Here is a 24,254-nt window from a genome sequence, read left to right as displayed (position 1 = left end):
TTTTAAAGGTTAGGATAAGGTCAGAGGAGAGAAAGCTCCAGTTTCTTTGGCGGCTGCTTGACTCAGAAGAGAGTCTGTGACAACAGGGATTCAAGGCTCCAGCAGCCTCGCTCCTTCTCTGACCTCAAGGGCCCTGGGAGTTGAGTCAGAGTCAAAAGCCCACCTGTCAGAACTGACTGGAGAGTGAGCCTACTCGGTGCCTCTTCCGTGGATCAGAGACCCAAGGAAGGGAACCTTCTGAACCTGTCAAAGCCAAGGGTGGCAATGACCAGAATGCCCAGAACCTGGGCTTAGAGATGGGACGGTGCAAAGCCAAAGGGAAAGGCAGTTTCTCTTTGTTAATGGGAGAATAATTCTGCTTGGGGTTTGCAGTTCCCTAACTGTGGCAGACTCCTGTAGGAACAGGCCTGGGTGGTCGGGCCTTGGTGGCGTCTCCCTGTCCCTACCCCCTCCCCTGGGCTGTGGTGAGAGGGGTGCTGGACAGACACAGCCACACAGATTGGCAGGGCTTTTACCTTCCCCTGCACACGAGGCATGCCTGGGAGCCGCCTGCCCCGCACACCTTCCTACCTGATCCTCGAGCCGCCGCCACTGCTGCCGCCGCCACTGGCCCATACGCTGCTGCTGGGAAGCCTGGAGAGAGGGAAGAATGGAGTCAGAAGGAGCCACAGCGGACCCCAGGTCACACAAAAGGCAGCTAGGAAGGGCTTCACAGACAGCGCTGGGGGACACAGCTCAGGGGCTCTCAGGCTTCTGGAAGGCACAGTATCCTTAGGTGTTTGACTCTCACACACTGGTCATCCCAGAAGTGCCTTCTAGGAAGCACACGGCAGTGACTCAGCTATGAGGAGGACCTATGTCTTTCGAGTTGAGGTCTCAGTTGACCCTGCACTGATGCATGACGATGCCCCAGGCCTGGCCTGCTACTCCTTACAGAGATTCTGGTGGTGGGTCAGCTGGAGCCCTGAGACGGGAAGCACCTGCAGCTGGCGTCTTCAGAGAAAAGGTGCCAGGACCTAGAGATGGTTTTACTCCCAAAAGTTCTCCAAAGGTCTGGTCATCTAAAGCTCTAGACTGGTCAAAACTTCCTGTCTTCAGTACCATGGCCCCAGGCCTGAGGGTGAAGCCTTTGGGGGTTCCCAAGTGAGTATGCACATGGGGCCAGATGTCAGATGGCTGAAGGCGATCTCTGTTGGTTCTGTGTGATCCCGCTCGGTATTTCGATCTCCTCCGAGTTGTATTATTATATATAATAATACTCTGTGATCCTGGGGATGGAACCCAGGGCTTTGCATCTGTCAGGCACCACAGATTATATCCCATCCCACCCCATGGCAATAACAGGGAACTGAGCTAGGACTCCAGTACCTGAGGCTACCGTCAGATGAAGTCAATTGGGAGTGCTCCCCGCCCCGGCTCCTACCCAGGGATCCTTTCAGGTTAAGATGTGCACTGTCTAGCAAAGCTAGGCCAGGCAGGAGTGAGTGTGCCTACAGAACGTCCCCAGGAAAGGCGAGGTGGGCTGAATCCTTCCTCTCTAGTAGGCTTCTCTGGCCACTAACTTGACACACAAGTCACAAACTGGGGTATATACAGGCACACTTCCACAAACAGAGAGACAGACATCTTCTGCCACTAGGCAGACATTTGCAGCCTGATCCTAAGACCTACTTCCAGGGCTATTCTTTAAATGATGCAACCCACCAAACAGTCCCCCCCCCCCCACCAAGAGCTGCGCGACCAGCCACAGAGCCTGTCCGGCATTTCCACAGGACAACGGAACAAGACATGCACCGGAAGAGCGGGGAGCAGAGGAGCAGAGGAAGGAAGAAAGCCTCCACACAGAGCCAACTAGAAGCTCACTAAACTCTAAAGACTATGGTCCGAGCTACGTGGTTCTACGGAGGGTGAGACGTTCAAAAGGGAAAGAGCTACTCTAAAAAGGTCACGCTAAGCTACTGAAAATGCCAACGAAAAGAGACATACTTGCATTTAAATATGGTAATAGGGCTGTTGAAGGGGAAAAAGAAAGATCCAGGTGAAATAATTGTACACGGTTCTCCCAGGCTGGGAATGAGTCTCCCAGTGCCCATCAAGACCTTGCTGCTCCCTTCCCAGAGGGAGCCCGGGATGGGACTCCCCACCTAGTCCTCTCCCCAGCTCTTCCACGCAGGCTCTAGATTTCTGAAGATGGTGCTGAAGGAAAATAAGGAAGAAGTCAGGTTATTTCTCCTTGGCCCCACCTCTGTCCACCCAGTCTCCTCTTGCAGGCCCAGTGCAGGACTTGGGGTGCTAGGGAGGAGAAAGCAGCGAGGAAGAGAAAGGCTATTTCTTTGTTCTTTCTTACCCAGACATAACACAGGAGGTTTCCTTGGGAGCGTCAGAAGAGCTTGGTTGGAGGAAGGGGGTATGGTCAGCAAGATGTGTTAACAAAAAGTCTATTTTCTAGAGTTAAGCAGTTCGGACAAGAAGTCCAAGAGAAAGAGGGAGAGTTTAAAAAAAGAAAATAAAAAACTTGTCCAAAAAAGGGAAATCCATTATTTTCCAGCTCAGATAAAGGCTTCTGCTAGACATGAAATGCTCTGCCAGGAAGTTTCCTCAGCCACCAATGTGAACTAAGAGAAGGGTTTATCAGAGGCGGCTGCAGAGGAAGCCACTCTGTGTTGGCCGCAGCCCCCGCCTTGGTCACCTTGGTCTCTCAGTTCTTCCCAATGTCTGAGAGTGAGCCAGTATAATGGGAGTATTGTCAAATCTCTCCAGCCACCAGCCCCATGGTGTCCAAGAGAAAACTCTTCCTAGACAGGGCCTGTTCTGCTTTCTCCACAGTAGAAGTCATGGTTGTAAGGTCACAAGGACTTGGGGACCTTACCTGAGCTCCTTCTAGGGAGTAGTGACCTGTGACCAACCCTTCACCATGTCTTTTCTTTCTTACTGACTTTTAAAGCTGATTTCCACCCCTCCAAATAGCAGCATGTATTCTGTTTATCTCTAATGATGAAAACTGCCCAAATGCACATGAATCCAGCAGAAAGGGGAGGAATGCTTTGCTGATCAAATCCCAGATTGGCTGGGAGCTACAGGCGGGCTATCTGTGAACAGGAATGTACCACGTTCCCGCTGCCCGGGAACCTTACAGGCATAGAAAGGATGCCTGGATAAATTAGAACTCGGCTAATGGAGGGGTTCTAGATGAGGGCAGACTATCGTGTAGCATCTTGGTGGATGCGGTCGGAGCCAGAGATCTATTCTTCAGCTAGTTGGGCCCCCAGCCCTGGCTGACCCCCGCCTTGCTTGTTGTATGACTTGGGCAGGGTACATTATTCCTCTCAGCTGCAAGGCAGGCTGGCTGGCAAGATGACCTTTATAGTCCCTAAGCCCTGAACGAGCCTGTCTATCTATGACAATGACAATCTCAATTCCTCTGGAGTTGATGGTAACAAAACTTTGAGGTTAGTGACTTGTCTAAGTGAAAGATAGTGCCACATCACTGCCAGTGAATGACACACTTTGATAGACTTTTTGGAAGTCATGTCCTCACTGCAAATAATAAGTCAATAGCATTTAAATTTTTTAAAATTATGATACCACACCTACTTTTTTCTGCCTCTGTGGCACTCACTGCGTTCTGTATTATCTAAGCACAGCTATTTTTATATGCGTATCTTATTTCTCTTGCCAGAATCTCTTCTAGGACAGAATTCAGTCACATGGCCCACTTGGCCTCCAGTTCCAAGTCTTCCCAAACTTTAGTTGAGCAGAGTATGTTGCTACTGTGTGTGAGGGGGAGCTGGGAGCTGCTCCTATGGGTCAAGCATAGGCAAGGGCAGAACCATCTGCCAGTCCAGCAGCCTGAACCCCCACTGGCCCTCCAGCCTCAAGATGGAAACTCACATACTCCCAGGAGCAAGGTAAACACAAGGGACGATGCATTCTATGGTACACAGGAGTGCCCACTCGGCCAGACACGTCGATTTTCAACTCTGGTTTGAGACCCTCGCAGGGCTACCTGGTTTACAGCATTCACACAGGTTGATGTTCCTGGGGATCATGACTGGCTTAGTCTTTGGTACAGCCAGGCATTGGGGCCTTGAAAAGCTTCTGAGGATAGTAAAAATTGAGGACCTTTGGTAATGGACATCAGGTCACTGGCTGGTAGAATGGTTCAATGAGTAAAAATCATGGCAAATAAGCCTAAGTTTGTGCCTTTGATCTCATGCTGGACGCGGTGAAGCCCACGGGCCAGCTAGTCTGCAGTAGACCGAAATAAGGTAGGAGCAGAGAACAGACTCCAGAAAGTCATCCACTGACTTCCGTGTGTGCACGCACAAATAACAAGTAAAACAATAGCATATGTTCTTGTTGTTTTGTTTTTCGAGATAAAATTTCTTTGCGTAGCCTTGGCTGTCCTGAACTAGCTCTGTAGATCAAGTTGGCCTCAAATTCACAGAGATCCACCTGCCTCTGCCTCCCAAGTGTTGGGATTAAAGGGGTGTGCCACCACAGCCTGGCTAATAAGCTGTTTTTTAAAAAAAATCAGTCAAGTGCACAGTGGTACACTCAGTCACCTCTTCTACCTCCCAGGAGCAAGGGGCCTCCTGAGAATGTAGTGGAACCAAATCCTTGCGCTCAGTCCTATTCAGAACTGTGGATTCCAACCTTGCTTGGAGGAACTTCAAAAAACACAGGTTGCCCTGGGCCCACCGTCATCAACAGAATCAAGCGTTCTGGGAGTTTCTGGCATACAGTGTAGACAGAGAAGCCATTGAGTTATAGGAATTGGTTTGGGTCTTTGCTTTTTGTAAACACTGAAAAGGTGTTGCTTCTTGTCTGGTTGACTGCGAGATCAAGGGTCTTTTCTGTCTCCTTTTCCCATATTCGTTTGGAAGAGACGTGGGCTTAGGAGGGCATTGCTGGAGTTCCAGATGGTTAATACTATTTCTGTGACCTGGGATGGGTCACAAATCCCCAAAAGGATGAAGAGAATTCTGGAGCTCCTCACAGCTTCAGGAGATATGATTTGGGGGAATCTTTCTTCAAGTCCCATATGAACAGCCTTTTCTAGGTTTGCCTGATCAAATGTTCTTCTGTTCCCTCCCCCAGCACACCCTGCCTCTTGCTACACGGAGTTTCTATAGCTGGTTCAAACAGTCTTGGCTAATCTAATGTTGCTTCCCTGAATCCAAACAGTGGAAAATAAGCCACTGAAAGAAGAAACTGTTACACAGAATGTAGGAAACATGTCCTACACGAGTTTGGAAACATTGCCATCTGCCACTGGCTGGCCCAGGCTGCTCAGGCCTGCCTGGGGTGGCACAGCTCAGCGTTTTACAGGGAATTCACAACTCTGACTTCTGAGACTGGAAGAAAGCTGGGCGGCACATAATTGGAGCTAGAGGAACCAGGGGTTCACATCAGAATGGACGCTCCAAAGAGGAGGCGAAGCTAATCAACAAAGGGACACATTTCCAGGATCAAACAGAAATGGTCTGCTTTGACGGAAGCTGATGCGCGTTCATTTAAAAAAGAACAGAATAAGCCCTGAGCTCCTGGCATCCAAAACAGGAATCTGACTTAAGACAGGCTGTTTGAGGAGTGAGACCAGTTTTCCCAGGAGGTCCCAATGGCTGTGCAGATGTCTTAGCCAGGTAAGAGGGCCAGAGGCTGCTGCTTACGGCGGGGGCGGGGGAAGAGATACTGAAGAGAACGTGGCCTAAGGATGCCTCACCATTGGCTCTTGGCTACAGCAGAGAAAATACATAATTTAGAACCTGACAGCTGTCTCTGGGGAGGAAGCAGAGGAGCCAAACTGGAAAACCAAGGCTGTCTGTGGTCAAGGGTAAGGGGTAGACATCTCGGGTCTGCTTTCTTCAGGGCATTAGCCCCTGAAACATGAAAGGCAAGCACAAAACATGGCTCCACCTCACCCTGGTTAACTTTTAAAATAACTGCTACTTAACATGTCAATTCTCCGGCTGTTTGGTGAAAATAAGGGAAGGTGCATCATGATGTATCTGTGAAGTGGCAGAAGGTTTTAGCAATATTCTTCTTCCCTTTCTTCTTAAATACCGAACCCAGGGCCTTGTGCAAGCTAGGCAAACCCTCTACCACTGAGCTACAGCTCTAGCCCTTACTTTGAGGCAGGTCTCAATAAGTTGCTCAAGCTAGTCTTGAACCTGGGATTCTTTCCTATGCTTCCTTTTTTTTAAGTATTTATTCATTTATTATGCATACAATATCTGCCTACATGTGTGCCTGCAGGCCAGAGAGGGCACCAGATCTCATTACAGATGGTTGTGAGCCACCATATGGTTGCTGGGAATTGAACTCAGGACCTTTGGAAGAGCAGTCAGTGCTCTTAACCGCTGAGCCATCTCTCCAGATCCCTTTCTCATGCTTCTTGAGTAGTACCAGGTCCAGCTTCCCCTCAAGTAGGAAGCTCTATCTGGTGATTTTAGCCTAGCATCGTTCTCCTGGGCTTTTCTACCTCAAGCCATTCAAACCCTTACAGCAGAGGGCTAGGGCACTTCGTTCAGGCCCCATGCCGACCAAAGAACCCTCCAAGAACTGTTCTCAAGACCTGGCCTCCTGCCCATTTATGGGAGGGTTGTTATGTGCATTGTCCCAAGCACATGGCCAACACTCACGGCCCCTGCCCTGTGACTGCATCTCCCAATGGGAAAATGGGGTTAGTTATTGGTTCTATCAGTGGGACGAGGCTCTACAATTAGACTACATCAAACTGACTCTCTAGGACAGAGACAAACTGGCTAAGCCTCAGGGTGAGTGGAACCTCAGGAGACTATGGGTTCCCTATGACAAGAGGAGAGAGGAACTTGTGACTCAGAACCTTTCGGCTTCTGTCTGCTTCAGCGTCACCATGGAGCTCAAGGACCTAGCAGCAGCTGAGAGATGGAGGCGGCATTTGGACAACTCAGTCCTGGGGACAGAAGTAGAGGGTGTGGTCATCCCATCTCATCTTCCCCTCCAAGATGGAACAGCAGGAGGGAGGGGAACGGATGAATTCCCAAGATGGTGGATCTTGACCTAGCCTCCCAAATCTCACCGCTTCCACATAGCCGAGTTAAACAAATTTCTGAGTTTTTATGGTACTCCTTGTCACCCAGGTTTTTCAAACACAGAATGGATAAAGAAAGCCAAAATCATGTTTTCCCCCAACATGGTCTGAGCCATTTTGATTTGATAAGCTTGGCCTTAGTTTCCTCCCATGGTGGTAGGGGGCTGCTCAACAGACTGAACTCCGTCCGACTCCCACTGCCACTAGCCCTACAGCAGCCACCTCCAGGGATCAGGACAATGAGCGCTGGACACCCAGAACTTCCTGCTTTCCGGGAGCTCCAACTCTGCCCTTGGTTCCATCTCCGGAAGTCAACATCTAGAACTCCACTATCATCCACTACAGCATGGAGACTGGACAGGATGCTTTGGGTATCCACTCTGCTCAAGGGAGGATTCAGAGGTTGAGGTGAGGTTCTCTGGAGTTCAGGGCAGCAACTTGCCAACTAGTATGGAAATACAGTATTTAAAAATCCTAAGAGCTAGCACAGGGACACCTGCTAGATTAGTTCACAGGTTGGAACTAAGCAAGAACAACATTCTTAGTTGTTTCCTTTCCTTGGCTATAAGAGGCCTGGCCTTGGCAATAAGCCACGTTAACGATGGTAGTGGCTACTTTCACTAGGTCAAAGAATTTCCTTGTGTCCGTCTCCCACCGGACAAGAAAAGCCGTCTCTATTTCATTAACAGACAACGGGTCTGCAGCTGAGAGAGGAAACCAAATGAGGACAAGGGTGGTTCAAGCGGGGCGGTGGGGTCAGGGAGACGGTTCAGTTGGAAAAATGCTCGCACTGCCAGAAGGAAGACCTGAGTGTGACCCTCAGAATCCACATTAAAAAAAAAGAAGGAAGGAAGGAAGAGAGAGAGAGAGAGAGAGAGAGAGAGAGAGAGAGAGAGAGAGAGAAGAAAAGCCTTATTTCCTGCCAAGACTCTTAAATACCCCGTCTCTTCCTCATTTTCCTCTGTGAAACACAGCTTCTAGCGTCTATTTTGTGGGCTGCTGTGAGGGGACAGGAGATGATAGTGCGAAGTGCTTAGCACAAGTGCACTAAAAACTCCAATTTCTATTTTTTTTTATTATTATTATTGCCCAAGGTAACAGCAACAGAGCTGAGAAATCCCTTCGGTGCTTCCTATTCTAAAATCCTATTAATTTACGTGATTTGGCATCCAAAGGGCTTTCATGGGTAACACGCATAATTTGTGCGTGAGCTAAGGGTTGTTTCCTCTCAAGCATAAGCTTGAGCTGCAGCAGGGACCCATGACGGCGGGACACAAAGGTACTTGCAAGGCTCGGGGAGGTTCTGGCCAAGGCAGCCAGAAATCACCACAGGTGTGATCATGGGTCCCCGAGGCCTGCGACTGAGTGGATCAACTTTTTCCCATCATGCTCTGGCCTGACAGTGCTACCCTTCCAACATTTCTTGACGACAGTTTCCAGGTTTTTGGCGAGTGGGGGCGGGGTAGGGAACACAGCATGACAGGGCCCGAGGGTTCTCCCTGGATTTTTCCATCAAATGGAATCTTCTTTGTTCCTCTACAGCCAGCAAGGGAGGACTGGTCTTGCACTTATCACCATGCCACCAACACTGGGTTCTGGGCTTGTGACGTGATGGGTGTCTTTAGCTCTGTGCTGACGGCAAAAGAAGAATGGATGGAGGAGGCGTGGATATCGGAAGGGGAGGGGTTGCAGTCATTTTTTGCTTCTAGCCTTGCCTGAAAGCACAGATGTTCAAAGCTGAGACTGTGGGGGTTGAGGGCAGGATGAGGGGGCCTGGAGAGCTCCGGGAGCTATCATGAAGTGATGCAGGCTGGACTTGACTGCTTTTGTCTTAGGAGGTGAACGTGCCTGAAGGAGACGTCAAGTGTTCTCTTATGGCAAAGTGAGGCCAGCATTCCTGGAGCACAAGGTGTCTGCATTGACATCCCACTAGCAAAGTCTTGCTGTCTTTGCCTTGGTACAAGGACAGCATCTGTCCAGATGGTGACCACAGAATCAATGAATGCAGGAATGGGAAGGATGAAGAAGTCAGGTGCTTCTTTGACGTTCTGCCTGCTAGTCTCTAGATCTAGAATACCCTTGCAAGATCTACTGGGAAAACTTATTTTCATTATTTATGCATCTGTGTATGCACACCACATGTGTGCAGGTACCCATGGTAGCCAGAAGGAGGCATCAGATCCCCTGGAGCTGGAGTCAAAGGTGGCTGTGGGACCTTTGAGAAGTGAGCAGCCATGAGGATGGAGCCCTCTCTGTGGAGATCACTACCTTTATAAAAGAGAACCCAGGGCCAGCAAGACAGCTCAACAGCAGGAGCTGAGCAAGTCTGGCAATCTGTGTTCAATGCCCAGAACCAATATAAAGGTGAAAGGAGAGAACCAGCAATATAAAGTTGTCCTCTGACCGCCACACACCCTCTATGGCAGGGATACTCCACCCCATTACCATGTGTGTTTATGTGCGCACACATACACCTATACACACATACGGACACAAAGTAAATAAATGCATTTTTAAAGAAAGAATTCAAAGAGTTCACTAACCACTCCCTCCCAGCCCTCAAACAAAGCGAAGATACAACAAGAAAACAAGCATCTGTGGACCAGGAAGTAGCCCTCACCATGACAGTAAATCTTCCCAGCATCTAGAACCACCTAGGAAACAGATTTCTGCTGCTGCTACCTCCAGGCTGTGTATTGTTACTATAGCAGGAATAGACCAAGACTACCTGCTCCCAACACGCTGCTATAGCCACATGGGTTGTGCTGGGAATGCCCTAGCTGGCCACATGGGGGATGTTTCTGTAGGCTTGGAGTTAATTGCCCAGTGTCTCTGTGCCCTGAGAGACTCTCTGGGACAGGTGTAGTGGCTGTCCCATGCATTTTCCCAGCAGTCAGAGAAGCAGAACCAAGGGGGCTCTTCTGGCAGTGTGTCCAGGCTGAGTCTGACTCAGTGAAAAACCTCCTTTGGGTTTGGGGAAAAGGTGTAGTGGACACACCACTGCCTTCTGCTTGTCCTTGGCTGCTCTGGAAGGCACCAAAGCCTGGACCCTAGGCCGGATGTAGCAGTCTACCCAGAGTTTCATGTCTGAGAAATTTTGTTGTTGTAATTTTGTTTTGTACGCTGTAGGCTTTCACTTATTTTTACCGATGAAATAAAAATGGAAGGCCTGAGGAACGGTGATGAGGGTCCCCCCAGTGGAACCCAAAGGGGACTTTAAGGCAGGTGGCATAGGTATCTGAGAAGGCATGGGAGAGCACGCAGGTGGCAGTGAGAAGAGACAGATCTGGTAGGTACCAGTTCGAAGCTCACGGGGAAGGAAGTACACACCCACAGCCTCCTTCATTACTAACCTGCTGCTTCTCCAGACCCCCTCAGTTGAGGCAGGGAGATGAGGTAGGACCACCTTCTCTATCTGATAGGTATTTGACAGGTAGGGACACTGAGGCCCAGGGTTTAGGCAAGATAAAAAAGAGCCCCATCTGTGTGTGTGTGTATACGTGTGTATGTAGTGTGTGAGATGTGTGTGTATGTGATGTGTGTGTGATGCATGTGTATGTGATGTGTGTGGGTGCAGGTGGGTGCGATGTGTGTGAGATGTGTGTGTATGTAATGTGTGTGAGATGCATGTGCATGTGATGTGAGTGTATGGTGCATGTGTGATGCATGTGTATGTGATGTGTGTGGGTGCGGGTGGGTGTGATGTGAGTGCATGAAGTGTGTGTGAGATGTATGTGCATGTGATGTGAGTGTATGATGCATGTGTGATGCATGTGTATGTGATGTGTGTGGGTGCGGGTGGGTGTGATGTGAGTGCATGATGCGTGTGTGAGATGTGTGTGTATGTGATGTGTGTGTGAGATGCGTGTGCATGTGATGTGAGTGTATGATGCGTGTGTGATGCGTGTGCATGTGATGTGAGTGCATGATGCGTGTGTGAGGTGTGTGTATGTGATGTGTGTGTAAGATGCGTGTGCATGTGATGTGAGTGTATGATGCGTGTGTGATGCATGTGCATGTGATGTGTGCGGTGCGGGTGGGTGTGATGTGAGTGCATGTGATGTGTGTGTGTGTGAGATGTGAGTGCATGTGATGTGTGTGTGTGTGTGAGAGATGCATGTCTGGTGTGTTGTGCGGTATGACCATGAGGAGCTGAGCGCTCACTTTGTGGTATCCTCTTATTTATGCAGAGCAGCTTCAAGAGGCACAGAAAGCTGATCGCAAGTGAAACCCGCAATTCCTGTCAATCCAGATTGCTCCAATTCATTTCTGCAAATGTTTATTAAGTGCCTATTAGGCACTGTGCTCCACTTTCATCTGGGAATAGAGTCAACTCCTGATTTTCCATGCCAGCGCGGATTGCTCGGCGATACTGCACACCCACAAGCCCCACAAGCCTCCCTCCAGTCCTGGCTGGATTTGGGGTGCTCCGCTGACTTTCAAAGCCACAGATCTGCCTCCTGACTAAGCTTGCCTTTAATATTTAAATGAGAGGATAAATCCCGGAGTACACATAGGGCCAGGTGGCCAGCAGGCTGGCCTCTGGGAGCTGGCTTGTAATTTAAGAGCGCCTCTGTGAAGAGGCAACCGCTAGGGAGGACTGTGGGGTGGGGAGGGCAGAGAAGGATTAGGGGTTTGGATAGGATAGATGGGAGAGGCTCTTCCTTATAAGGCCACGCCCTGCTTATAGCTTTGGCCCTGCACAGACTCATGGATCCTCAGCTCCATCCATCAAGTCCGAAGGCTAACCTCCCACTTTGACATTTCAAGTTCTGCTTCCCAGCTGGTGAGAGGTCAGACCCTGCTCACTGGAAGAGTCAGGTAGTGCCTAAGAGGTCACCACCTGGGTGCCACACAGGTTCCCCAGTGTGGGTATCTCTGGAATGGCATAGGGTGAGAGAGGGTGGGGAAAGGAGCCCCTTCCAAACTGAAGCAGGATCAAGGAGATTGAGCTGACACTGAAGGGCAGGGTTCTTTGATTTCTGGATTCTGATATTCCACCAGGACAGCCCTGGAAAGGCCTCTCCTGGCCTAAGGCTCTGAGAACTTAGCCAGAGAGCAGAACCCAGGAGATCAGGTGGAACTCAGTGCTGAGTACAGGCCCAGGGCTTCTGTTCCTGAGCTGGGACTGACCTTGAGGGTCTCTCACTCTGGAGGGCTACAGAGAGGAGTAGACAGAAGGGCCCTGAGGCTGCTCCACACAGCACCCTAGGTCTTTGAAGAGTGTAGGATCTGCTTCTCTGAAAAGTTTGTAAAAATACTGTTCTCCAGGCAGAACTGGCAGCTGGGGCAAGTCACAGCATTTTGTCCATAGCCAGGGCTGTCCCCCCAGCCTGCCCACTTAAGGAATACTGTCTCCTGAATGCCCAGGCTGCCCACTCTGCCTGTGCAGGATGTGACTGGCCATGAAACTTGGTCTTTGCTCAAAGGTTACCTAGCAGCGACTCTGGCTGATAAAGGCTATTTGAGGTTCTCTCCAGATGAACGGGGCCTCTTTAAGCCAGGCCGCCTCACCTCAGGCCACCTCCTATTGAGCTTGGCTCAGACAGCACCAGGGACTGTCACTGGACAGTGACTAAAGAGACTGAGAGCAAAAACTTGGTAGTAAACGGCTTAGTGGTTGGGAGTCCTGACGTGGTAATCCCAAAGGATGGCAAAGCCTTGGTTATTCCAAGACTGGTACTCTAGCGAACCAATCTCCATTCGTCACAGTCACCTCAGAGGTCTGACTTCATTGCTAAAGAGCCAGGGAACAAACAAAATTTCTAGTCCTAGTTGCTGGAGCAGGGCCTCCCCAGCCTGGGACCTACCCAGCCCTTGCCCTTTGCACACAATGGCTCAGGAAGCAAGTATAAGTGCTGGTTATAAGTCTGGCTCTCCTGGGTGCCTGAAGCACTCTAGCTAAGGTGAGACTTTTGGCAGTTGGTGCCATAGCAACCTTATTGTCCTTAGTAGTGATGGCAGATCCCAAAGAGCCACCGGCTAGCCTGAGGCAAGGAAGAGGAATGGAGCTGAGAAGGTGAGGTTGAGAAGAAAGATGGGGGTAGACAGGAGGGGACATCCTTCTGGACACACTAGCCCTTCATACCCTGACTCACAGAGAAAGGTTGCCTCCGTCGCCCCTCCTCTGTAAACCCTCCTCCAATCCATCCCATGCAATGGGGGCCTTCTGAAACCTGACTTGAACCCCAACTACTCCAAGACACCCCATCAGCTCTTCATTCATCAATGCACTCAGCGCCCTGAGGCCTGCCCTGGCAACTCCCTGGGGTGGGGGTAGGGGAATCCCATGCCACTCGGGATCATTGATAAGGAGTTCCAGGCAGTACCATCATGAGGGCTGAGGACGGGAAAATCACTCTGGGAAGCTATACTGCATCATCAATGTCAATACTCATTATTCCTAAAACTTCATTCTAGAGCATTTACTGATTTGCATGGTGTATTATCTCTCTCTCTCTCTACCTCATTTCTACCTCAACCAAAAAAGCACTTTCACTGTTCAGAGTACAAGGTCACCTGGCTACAAAGTGACCAAACGGTACCAGAACAAGAGACCCTTTGAGTCTCCATCCGGAAACAGGTCTACTGTTCTATAGCGTGCACTGCTCTGGGGGTTAGGAAAGGCAAGGCAAGATGTGTGCCTCAGCCCGCGCGCAACCGTACAGGCCCACACCCGATGCACAGATGTGAAACGTTCAGGCGCTGTCTTCACTGGTGGGAGGGAGTGGCGGCAGAGTGTGGGGCAGGGTGCTATCCCGCAGCTGGTGTGAGCAGCTGTTCCATCTCTGCTCAAGGACAGATCACCTCCAGCAAAAGCACAGGGCTGTCTGCCGAGGACGAAGGGAGAGCCGGGGCCAGGCAGCAGCCGGGGGGACTTGGCATGCTTCTACAAAATGAACTTGGCTGTCACTGGCGCTGGTTATTTAGTACATTCACCTCCCCTGGAGCGAGAACAGGACACTCTCAGGCTAAGAGACGGCAGCACACAGCATGTCCGTAGTAAACAATTTATTTTTCTACCTCAGTTGCTTACAGGGGGAAACATAAACCGTCATTAGGGAGCAGTGCAGACGAACTATTTACAGCAACGGGGGAAACTCACAATGGCTGAACTGAACTGCCTGAAAGGCGAGCACTTCAGGACACGCTCACCAGAGCAAAGCAGTTCACAGAAGCCAAGGTCAAACTAAGAGGAGGAAAGCCTACAAGCTTTGTTTTTGAAGAGCAGCAACCGCCTCCTCCGCCACCACTCAGGAAAAAGCCCGGAGAACAATGAAAGGGAACCAGGCAATTGTGCATCAGTTATCTCTAACAAGAGGAGCCAAACTGCACGGACCTCCTGCCACGCTGACCTGTTCTATGGCTATCAAGGGCGCTGGTATTCAAATGTACACATCTGATCACACCGGGTCAGGCAAACAGAGCCACGGGTCGCTGCCCACAAACTCTGGCTTTTGTGGGTGTGACTGAAATGTCACTACTAACTCAAGAGAGTAGGGACATTTCAAAGAGGGATGTGGACGGGGTCAGCATAACATGATCCTTCTGGATAGGGGGTGCTAGCACTGAGCTGTAGCCCAATTTGGATGGTCCCAGATGTTCTGTTCCTTCCCACCCTGGGGTGCCATGGGGTAGGGGTAAGATACACAGGTGAAGCAGTGAGGTTGGGTAAGGGGAGCCCAGTGGGGAGGTGGCATCTGTGCCCACTAGGTGCAACAACTAGCAGGCTCAGGGTGACTCTACTGTCCCTTCTCAGACAGACAGATGAGTTCATTGTGGCAATAGCCACCAAGAGACCAGCCCCAAAGGACAAAGTCAACTGGACAGTGTTTACACAGCTGCTCATTCAGGTCCCATTTTCCACAAGGTTTTACAGAAGGGTGTGTGTGCGTGCACGCGCACGTCACCATAGCACGCCACAGGACACAGGTGCACCCTCCAGTTCACACAGCTGCAACCCCTCTGGGTCACCAGCACTTAAAAGCTTATGTCTTGCCCCATGAGATGCCCAGCAAGCCCACTTGATCATTATTCTAAAAAGGCAGCATCTGCAGGATTCCTCCAAGGAATCCCTACCTTGGGGGTGGGGTGCAGGTAGGGGTGGGACTGGCCACAATGCATTCAGGAAGCAAAGTGGGAGGGCACAGGCACACCAAGTTTTCTGGAACGAAACAAAGCAAAACAACGAGGTCTTTCCCAGAATTTAAAACAGGAGAAATCATGTTCATTCACTCAATCAGCCAGACAGGACAGATTTCAGCGGGCCCTGCCAGCAGTCGGGCGGCTCTGGCACGAGTGTGTACGCTCTAGAAATGATGGCAAGCCCCCACTTGTGATGCTTCTTTTAAGAGCTTGTTGATAACAATTACATCTCATGAATCGAAATCGGCAAATAGTTTGAGGAGTGAAAAGGGACCAGACACAGAGTCCACAGAGTTGCTAGTTAACAGGGTAAACAGATGGGAGAGGCCCAGAAGGGGAGGATGAGAGGATGTGGGCAGACCACTGGTGACAGGACCACCGTTCCAGACTCAACACTGATGCGAACGCAGGGCTAGGGAAGACCCCTGAGCACGAGAGGCAGGAGCCATTTGCCAACGGCTCCCCAACCTTCTTAGAAAAGAGCCCCAACCCCAATTCTGACCCAAGGCCGTACAGCCCATTTCTCAGCACATGGTGCTTGTTCCCAAACAACCCTGCAGGTGGCTACACAGATTAACCTGTTTGACACAGTTGTGTGGCCCACGAAGATCTATTGGGACTACATGTCACACAGGTGGGGTGAGACCTGGACCCCAGTCAGTTGACATGGACGTATAGGAAGAGACATGTGCTAAGAACACTTTGGAAGGGATGAGGTTCCTGTCTGATGAGAAGGACCCAGACTCCTGCTAATGCATGAAAGTTGTGGTTTGAGAACCCGGTAGGCTGTCATTTCTCTCCCACCATTTCTCTAGGATGGACTCAGAAGGCTTAGGAGGGGCGCGGGACTCACGTAGGACCTCAGAGGGGCTAGAAATGAAACGTGGGCACAGGATAAGGCTATTGAGATCACAAAGGAAAAGCAGGAAAAGCGTCGGGACAACCTGGTGGTGACAAGAGCTGGGCCAGAGTCAGAAAGGGCCAGGATTGAGCCCCAGGGCATGCGAACTGCTCTTCAGAACCACCTAAAGGGGGCAAGGAGAAGGCAGAGCCCTAGGTGGCCCCACTGTTGGAGCACCACTGGGCAGTCCCATCGCCTCCTTAGCCACACCCACCTCAAACAGTCCTTATGGAGTGACACAGGAGACTAAAGTCAGGACACCCTCAAGATTTCATGCTGAAGTCCAAGCCTTAAACTCTGTGACAATGTCAAATTTGATTCTAGAGGGACTGACCACATCCTGAACTCATGACTGGAAGGACACAGGAGGCAGTCTAGGCTTCGCGTCTAGGGCTTGGCAGTTAGAACAAATAGATGGGGGCTGATGCTCCATGAAGGGCAACTCCAGGGCCTAGGTTCATGGAGTGGGGTGAGCTCTGACCCCAACCTGACTCCTGACATACTAAGAAAAAGGCTGGGTGGTTCACACCTCCTCAGCTGCAGATTGATAGTTGTCTCTCTCGGGTCATGGGATAAGAGAATCTTTTGACTACAAATGGATAGGACACAGAAAGTTTGGTGGCTGAGAGTAGACTGTCCAGCCTATGGGCCAGGGAATACTGCCTGCCTGCCTTCAAGCCGATTTCTCCCCCATAGTTAACCCTAGTGACTGGCCACAGTTGAAGAGTTGGAAACACGATGAACAGCATCTCCAGGCATAGACACTGTACCCGCTCCTTATCAAAGCCTTGACTTCCCAGAAGGAACCAGTCACCTGAGGAACAGCACCTCAGTTATCCAGCCTCAGCTAGGTCACGCTGGCACGTCTGTCTCTCTGTCTGTCTGGGGCAGACCCACGGATGTGGGCCACAGAGTTAGAACACTGCCAGATACTTCCTGAGCTGGTTCAGACAAGACAGGGGTCTTAGCATGGGGTCCACTTCCTGTCCCCAAAGTATCACACATTGTGCCCCTCCAACTCTGCATGTACACACTTCTAGAGCACCGTACCGCATCTTTTGATGGAACAACACTGAGCAACAGAACCCTCAGCGGGATGGAAACACACCATTTTCCACTCTGAGACCAGCCACCAGCCTCATGTGACTGCCCAGCCACTGGCATGCAGCCAGTGTGAATGAAGACCTCAGGTTTTCCTTTCTCCTGAATTTTAATTACTACAGATCTAAATTTTAGTGGCCTATGGCACCTAGTTGGCCAGTGGATACTGGCTAACAGTGAAGTATTAGACGTTAGGATTCAGGCTGCCTGGGCTAATTGCTGCCCCTTGCTCACTGTGACTCTGCCTCTATGCCTTGGGATCTCTACCTGTAGTGGGGATAAACTAGGCACCGTTCTAGCCTGAATACAGATTTTCTGTCCCAGGAGTCCAAGCCGCAGAAAGGCTGTGGAGAGGAGAGAGCCCGCCAAGGGCCCTTGCCCACAGCATCTCCCAGAGGGGGAAACTGCCAAAGTCCCAGCAGAGCCATTCCGCTCAACGTTCTACTTGGGTTTCTGTAGCTCCATCTCTCTCCCTTCTGTCCCTGACCCCACACTCAGAGAGCTGCACTGTCTGTCTTTCTCACTCACCAACCATTCACAAATAAGAAGTGAGGACCAGAGCACGTGACTGGCCACACAGCCACTTGTCCAACTGGAACCAGAGCCAGGATAGTGTCTAGGTTTCCAGTACGGGCCAGAATCATGGGACACAGCCCTGCACGTCTCGGTCACCATTTCAAAGCCTGAACTGAGGCCAGTGCTGCCTTAGGCCTTTCCTCCACCCTCCTGCTCCACAGGCTCAGCCTTCCCTCAGGCCGGCTTTCTGTGCCTCTGCTCAGCACTTCTCCGAGGTCTCCAAGTAGAGATGTGGTAACCCCAAGAACAGTCACTGAGAGTAGTACCTCCCGCAATCCGCACCAGCCTAAGAACACAGAGAACCGCGGAGCACAGACTTCCCTTACATCAGCTCTGGCCACATTATCTGGCCTTTGACTCTGACACACTAAGCACCCTAATATATTCTCATCTGTGAGGAAGTTTACCTCACAAAGAACATCAGCACTCCTAAAGCATCATTTCCTGCAGCATCCTCTGCATTTTCCCCAGACCACACCCACTGGCTCCCTCAGCGCTAAAGCACCTGGGCATGGGGGAGGCAGTGTCATGCTCAGCTGTCTATGCAGAGCAGAACGAGAATTTGCAGAGTCCGTTCAGGGTACAAAGCACAAGTCTGACCCCTGGACCTCATCAGCATATACCAGAAAAGCCCGATGTCAGGGCAGTCGAGAGGATTAGAGGAGAGGAGGAAGGGAAGGCAGGCTGGGAAGCATTAGACAGGCACATGTGAAGAGCAGCAGGCAGCAGGGATGGTGGATGCAGCAATGAGCCCTGGGCCTGAAGTTAATCCCCCAGAAAAGCCCGAGAACAGGCTTGGGGGCAGAGGCAGTGAGCAGAAGGGGTTTCCCACCTCTTCTCTCCTCCTGTTTTGCCACCCGCCTCAAGGAAACACTCTAGTCCATTGGAAAGTTCCAATTATACCCTGACCATGGACAAGAGAGGACTTGGAAGGTCGACACACAGGTATGCAAATTGTGTTCTCTCTCGGAGCATCTCCCGCTCCCCTTCAGATGTCTGCCTCCCAAATTTCCAAAACCCCAGCATCTAAGCCACTTACCTGGGAACTGATAGCCATAGCTAGGAGCGAATCCGGGGTAGCCTCGGCCATAGGTTGCCACAAAATTGGGGTAGCCTTGAACAAAGAGAGAAAGAACGAGGTGTCAGACAGTGGCCTTGGACCCGGAGTGCTATTTCACGGAAGGTGACAGCGAACATCAGCTGTGGTTATGCTCACAGAATGATGGATCTCTGGGGAGGGTCTCTATTCAGGCCCTGGATCCCCTCTCTCCCACGGCTGGAGGTGTGACCATGAGGATGTTTATAATTAACCCATATTTAGGCAGCCAGACTGCCCAAAGCCCAGGTACATTCATGAACCTGTAGAGTAAATACCACACGGAAGGAGGAGCACAGTGCCTGCCTGTGGCTCTGACATTTGGAGAGCTTACCCTGAATGTACTTTACCTTAAAGATGTTGACAGTAGGAGATTAAAGTCCTTGTACTGCCTTCTTTTGAGGCAGTGGACAGGAGCCAGAGCATCACACGGGGCAGGGGTACTCTGGGATTGGCAGTTTAGTAGCTACGCAGAGGGCTGCCTCTCAGCTTAGCAAGCCATGGCTGAGGGAGGCGGGGGCCATGGCCCAGCATAGACACTGCAAAGAGGTGTGTCTTCGAGAGAGCTAGAGGGACCGTGTGAAAACATGTACCAGGAAGTCCCGGCTGAGCTCTGAAGGCCAGGCGCAGAATTCCCATGGACAATTCATGGTGGATGGTTTGTCTGATCCTTCTGCAGAAGGTGACCTACTAAAGGGTGCTGAGAGCCCTGTAGTGAGTCCTGGACGGGGTGGGCCTGCTCCACTCTATGAAGCAATCTCCCATTCAGGAGGTCACTTCGGTACTGCTCTCCTCATTCTTCATGCCCCGTCCCGACTAACACCAGTGGTGGTGAACGGAGCCTTCCTGTACTGTAGCTTCCTTGGTCACAGCGACTCCGCAACTACCTCCTGTCCTCGTCCCCAGAGACCTATTGTACCTCCTTCCACCCTGTGTGGGTTAGCTCAGTACAATCATACTCCAAAAATGTCACCCCAGTCCCCTACCAGCACACTGACTAGCCCTCAGCTTTGGCCTTTGAGGTGGCTGGCTGGTGGGTGTCGGTTTGGCCAGCACTTGAACGCACTCTGCTTCTGCCTGGGCGGCAGGCCAAGGCAAACTTTCACAGGGACCTGCATCTAGAGCCAGTGGACAGAGGATGACAGGTGATTCTGAGTGTTTACTCTGGCATCAGCAGGACAATCCAGCAGCCAGAGGTGCCAAGTGGCCCTCTGACCAGGCCATTCCTGGGCTGTCCCCTTGGCTGGCAGCTGGAGCTCTGATGACTCAACTCTCGAAGCTCCTGTCTGCTTGCCAGGCTCCATTCCCCAGCCTTCCTGCTAATTCTGAGCACCACCGCTCCGTAGAATAGTCTTTGCCACTCCCAGAGGTCAGAGGCACTTCTTCTATTTCTACCAAAGAGAGAGTGGAAAGCCACTTCTGTGGTGGATGTAGGGCAGGCCCCAAGTTTTCCAGAAGACGGGGAACAGTGGCCACTCTACCTGTTTCTGCTCTGCTTGCATACTCCCCCGAAGCACAAGCTCAGGGAGTTTATTATTCACCTCCCCATGGAGTGTCATACCAATCACACTCTGACCCTGCGTTCCACGTTCTCCTCCCCATCACGAGTCAGGCCTGGGAAGTCTTCCCACTGCCAGTCAGTGCTTATGCCTCAGAGGCCCAAAGTTAAGCCTTGCATGGCTTTTTCCTTGGAGATGCTGGGGGATGGCTTCACCACTAGACCTAGGTCACTCATGGGTCTGGAAGTCAGGAGACCTGGTACCTAGGCCTAGCTCAAGACCACGCCCTTGGGGATGACCATGGCCTGACTGTTTGAGTCTCCCTAAATTCACACTGAAATCCTGATGCGGAAGAATTGTCTGTATTGTGTCAATTATATTTTAATAAAATGCCGATTGGCCAGGCAGGCAATATAGGCGGGAAAGCCAGACAGGAAGTAGGGGTGGAGCAAAAAGACCGGGGATATTCTGGAAGCAGAAGCTCTCTCAGCCACTCCTGCGCAGACCACCGAAGAGGCAGCATGTAACATGCCCAGCTGAGAAAGGTACGGAGCCATTATGGCTAACATAGATGAGAAAAATGAGTTAATATAAGTTATAAGAGTTAACAAGAAGCCTGACCTAATGAGCCAATCAGCTTTATAGTTTATAGAGATTTCTGTGTGATTGATTTTCCTTGGGGCTTGCTGGCTTGTTGGGGTACCGGGCGGGACAGAAACCCCAACAAGCCGGCCCCCTCATGTTACAAAATCCTAACCTTCAAACCTGATATACCATATTAGGAGTTAGGGCCTTTGGGAGGCAAATGGCTCACAAGAGCACAGCCCTCATAAATGGATGAGTGCTCTTTCCCGGAAGGTTCCAGAGAGACCACTGATTCTCTCACTATGTGAGGCCGGAGTACTGTCGTGATGAACAGGCGTTCACCACCTGTAACCATTCCATGAGGGCCTTGATTTTGGATTTCCTAGCATTCAGGGCTGAGAAATAGATGTGAATTCAAAAGCTGATTAAGACCTATGGGATTCTGTCACATGACTCTGACCTAAGATGGGGGTTTCCCCCTTTCATTTGGAGGTGGAGTCTTGCCACAGGTAAAAAGCCTTGCAGGTCACTGGTGGCACTGGGGTGCTCAAATTCTCAGCAATGACCAGCTGTGGTCCTTGCTACAGCTGGAGCCTTTCCACCTGTGAACTAAGTCACTGGCCAACTGGGCTAGCTCTACTTCATCTGGGCCCGGCCACTGGCTCCGTCCTGGTGAGATTATCCTCCAGGCTCACGATGCCTCACTGGCAGAAGGCAAGACAGAATGACCCAGCAACATTGTACCTACTGGTCTCAGAGGGGCAGGAGCCTAGGAGGCCACTGAGCTCAGAGCACCTGATGGGGAAGAGAGAGGAGAGTGGTGGCCAGACCCCAGAGTCCTTGACTGAACACATACGCAATGGGCTGTTCTTTGGAATTTTATATCCTGGCTGGGCAGCTCAATTTTTCTCTAAATTAATCATCTACTATCAAATCAGATCTTTTCAGGGCTAGATTTCTGATAGCACTATTTCAACAATATTGATAAATGGATTATAGGCAAATGGTCAAATCACTACTGCCTAGGGGTTGTCCTGAAGAAAAATGGCTCCTTTGCTGCTAACTTCAGAGCAGGGGCTTAAATTTGAAGTGTTAATTTGACAGGAAGAGCAAAAGCCCATGCGTCATTTCCCCTGAATGTAGGTGAGGAACAGTGGGATGGCTAGTCCCTCCTGGTACTCAAGTTACCTGTATAGCTTCATTGCAAATATTCTCCCTCACGAAGATCCTCAAGTCTTCAACACGGAAAAAGAAACATACTGTCAAGTTCCCACAGACTTTGGGCCTCACCCTGTTCTTCCGGATTGGCCAATATCATCATCACCCAAGGAATGGAGATGAAAATTCCACACCTGCCACGCTGGGGGAATCTCATCTCCATACCCCCAATACTGAAGAGCCTCTCTGTCAGGCAGATGAAATTATAAATTTATAATACAACATTACTTCAATTTTCCTCTTCATTTGCGGCTGTGCAGCCCAGCTCTGCTCCAGTGGCTCAGGGCCCGGGCCGCACGGGGGAAACTGGCTGGCTGCATATCAATAGCACATTACAGGAGACCCGTGCGGACGCTCCATCAAGCCACATTACAGCAGGATGACCCAGCCACCGCTTCCATTAGCGGCTGGGCCCCTCCCACACTGGCCACTGCACAATTTATTTGCTCCAGTACTCTGGATGCCTGATCAATCCCACAGTAATTATCTCTTGTCACTAAAGGCAAAAAAAATAAAAAAAATAAAAAAAAAATCAAGCCTTCTGCCTGGATGACCACCTTCCTCACACCGAGGCTTTCCATTGTGGCTGCACAGTAAGAGAGGGATAATAGAACTCGGGTGTGCTGGAAAGTTCTTTGTGCGGCCCCCTCCTCGGGATGCTCACAGGGTTCTCAAAACTGTGGCTTTAGATCTCTGCTCCTAACTTAGAAATGCCTGCATCTTAGACAGGCCATGGCTTATCCAGGCTCTTAGGCAACCACCTAGTATCCTGAAATAAGGCTTTGCCCAGGCTCTTGACTTCAAAGAGACAAGAGAGAGGGGTCATTTATCCAGAGAGCACAGCGAGTGTCTGCTACAAGTGCGGGACTGCCTGGGGCTACCAGGATAGCTCCTTGAGGTCAAGCGAGGACCAAGAGCCCCTCATAAGCAAGGACGAGGACGCCAGTCCACAAAGTCCCACAGTCCAAGAATTCTCCCCAGCTGTAGGGCTCCTCCACACCCGCGCTAATTTAACCTTTAACGAAAACTATCTGGAAGGGAAACTTCAGTCCCTTAGGGGCGTGGGCCGTATCACAAATACTCAAGGGCTGATATGTACATGAAACCGGCGGTCCCCTCACTGGCGAGCAGACAAAGGGCAGACTCACAGACTCAGAAGGCTGTCTGGACCCATTGCGCCAGAAGGATAAGGGACAGCTGAACTCCAAGCTACTTCTGTCTACCAAGGAACAGGTGCACAAATTAGGACAGACAAACCAGTATTTCAGGGGAAAGTTAACTCCAGAAGGGTCTATAGACAAGTCCAGGAAGGTAAGCGGATCTCCTGATCTGGAGTGACCGTGTGCAGATCATGGCTCCCCAGGCCTTTCAACAACGATCTATTTTTATTTATTATTTATTTATTGCCTTCAATTTAGAAGGCATCAATGTTGGGGAGCACTGTGCCAGAGTTCTCCAAGGATCTATTGGGACAGAGGAAGATAAGAACGCCTTTGGCTAGCTGCTATCTGGCCTGTAGCATCTCTCTTCTCCCCCGCCTGCCAAGGGACGCTTTTTTACAAGGATTCAACACTGAGCTTTCTCTCTCTACCACGTGTTTAATAAATAGCTTATGCCCAACCAGGCCAAGAATATTAAAGGCAGCGGGATTATGAGGCTAAATGCAGAGAAGGCCAAGGAGAATCAAATACAAACAGTCACGTGTTTGATTTTACTAAGCACACTTTCATTAAGAAAACCCAGGACGACTCTGCAGCATCAGGCTGGATGACTATGGGTGCTCCCACAGAACGTGGACAACGGGACAGGACCTGTGGGTTGCAGAAGCATCTCCACTGATGGCGCGGTTGTTTCTGGTTCTGTCTGGCTCAGAAGTAAGAGGTGGGTCCCTTCCTCTTCAGCCCCCTACACTCTTTTAAGGAATTCTTACCATCTTTTAGTCCATCCAATTAAAGGCTGTGAAAGTTAAAGTCAAAATAAGTTGCATTTGCCCCAAGGATGTGGGCAGCAATACTAAGAGAAATCAAGAAAAAATGCCACACTCCCATCTGTTTGCCA

The 24,254-nt window shown here is 50.6% G+C and overlaps 1 protein-coding gene across 7 annotated transcripts in view; it reads right to left on the bottom strand.

Annotated features, from left to right (window-relative positions):
* Positions 1 to 24,254, bottom strand: part of Msi2 (musashi RNA binding protein 2) — a 360,249-nt gene that overhangs the window by 21,416 nt on the left and 314,579 nt on the right. For 4 of the 7 annotated variants that reach the window (XM_087910116.1, XM_087910117.1, XM_087910119.1 and 1 more), the window contains exons 10-11: positions 18,838 to 18,912; positions 571 to 633 (exon numbers count right to left, since the gene is read on the bottom strand). In XM_087910116.1, the coding sequence (XP_087766242.1) occupies positions 571 to 633; positions 18,838 to 18,912 (138 nt within the window). Of the gene's footprint in view, positions 1 to 570; positions 634 to 1,986; positions 2,011 to 18,837; positions 18,913 to 24,254 lie in introns of all 7 variants that reach the window. The other 3 variants (XM_087910114.1, XM_087910115.1, XM_087910118.1) reach the window with 1 other exon arrangement.

The sequence above is a fragment of the Myodes glareolus genome, chromosome 9, assembly GCF_982192425.1.
Source record: "Myodes glareolus chromosome 9, mMyoGla1.1, whole genome shotgun sequence".
Lineage (NCBI taxonomy): Eukaryota > Metazoa > Chordata > Mammalia > Rodentia > Cricetidae > Myodes > Myodes glareolus.
This window is presented reverse-complemented; position numbering and strand designations above follow the sequence as displayed.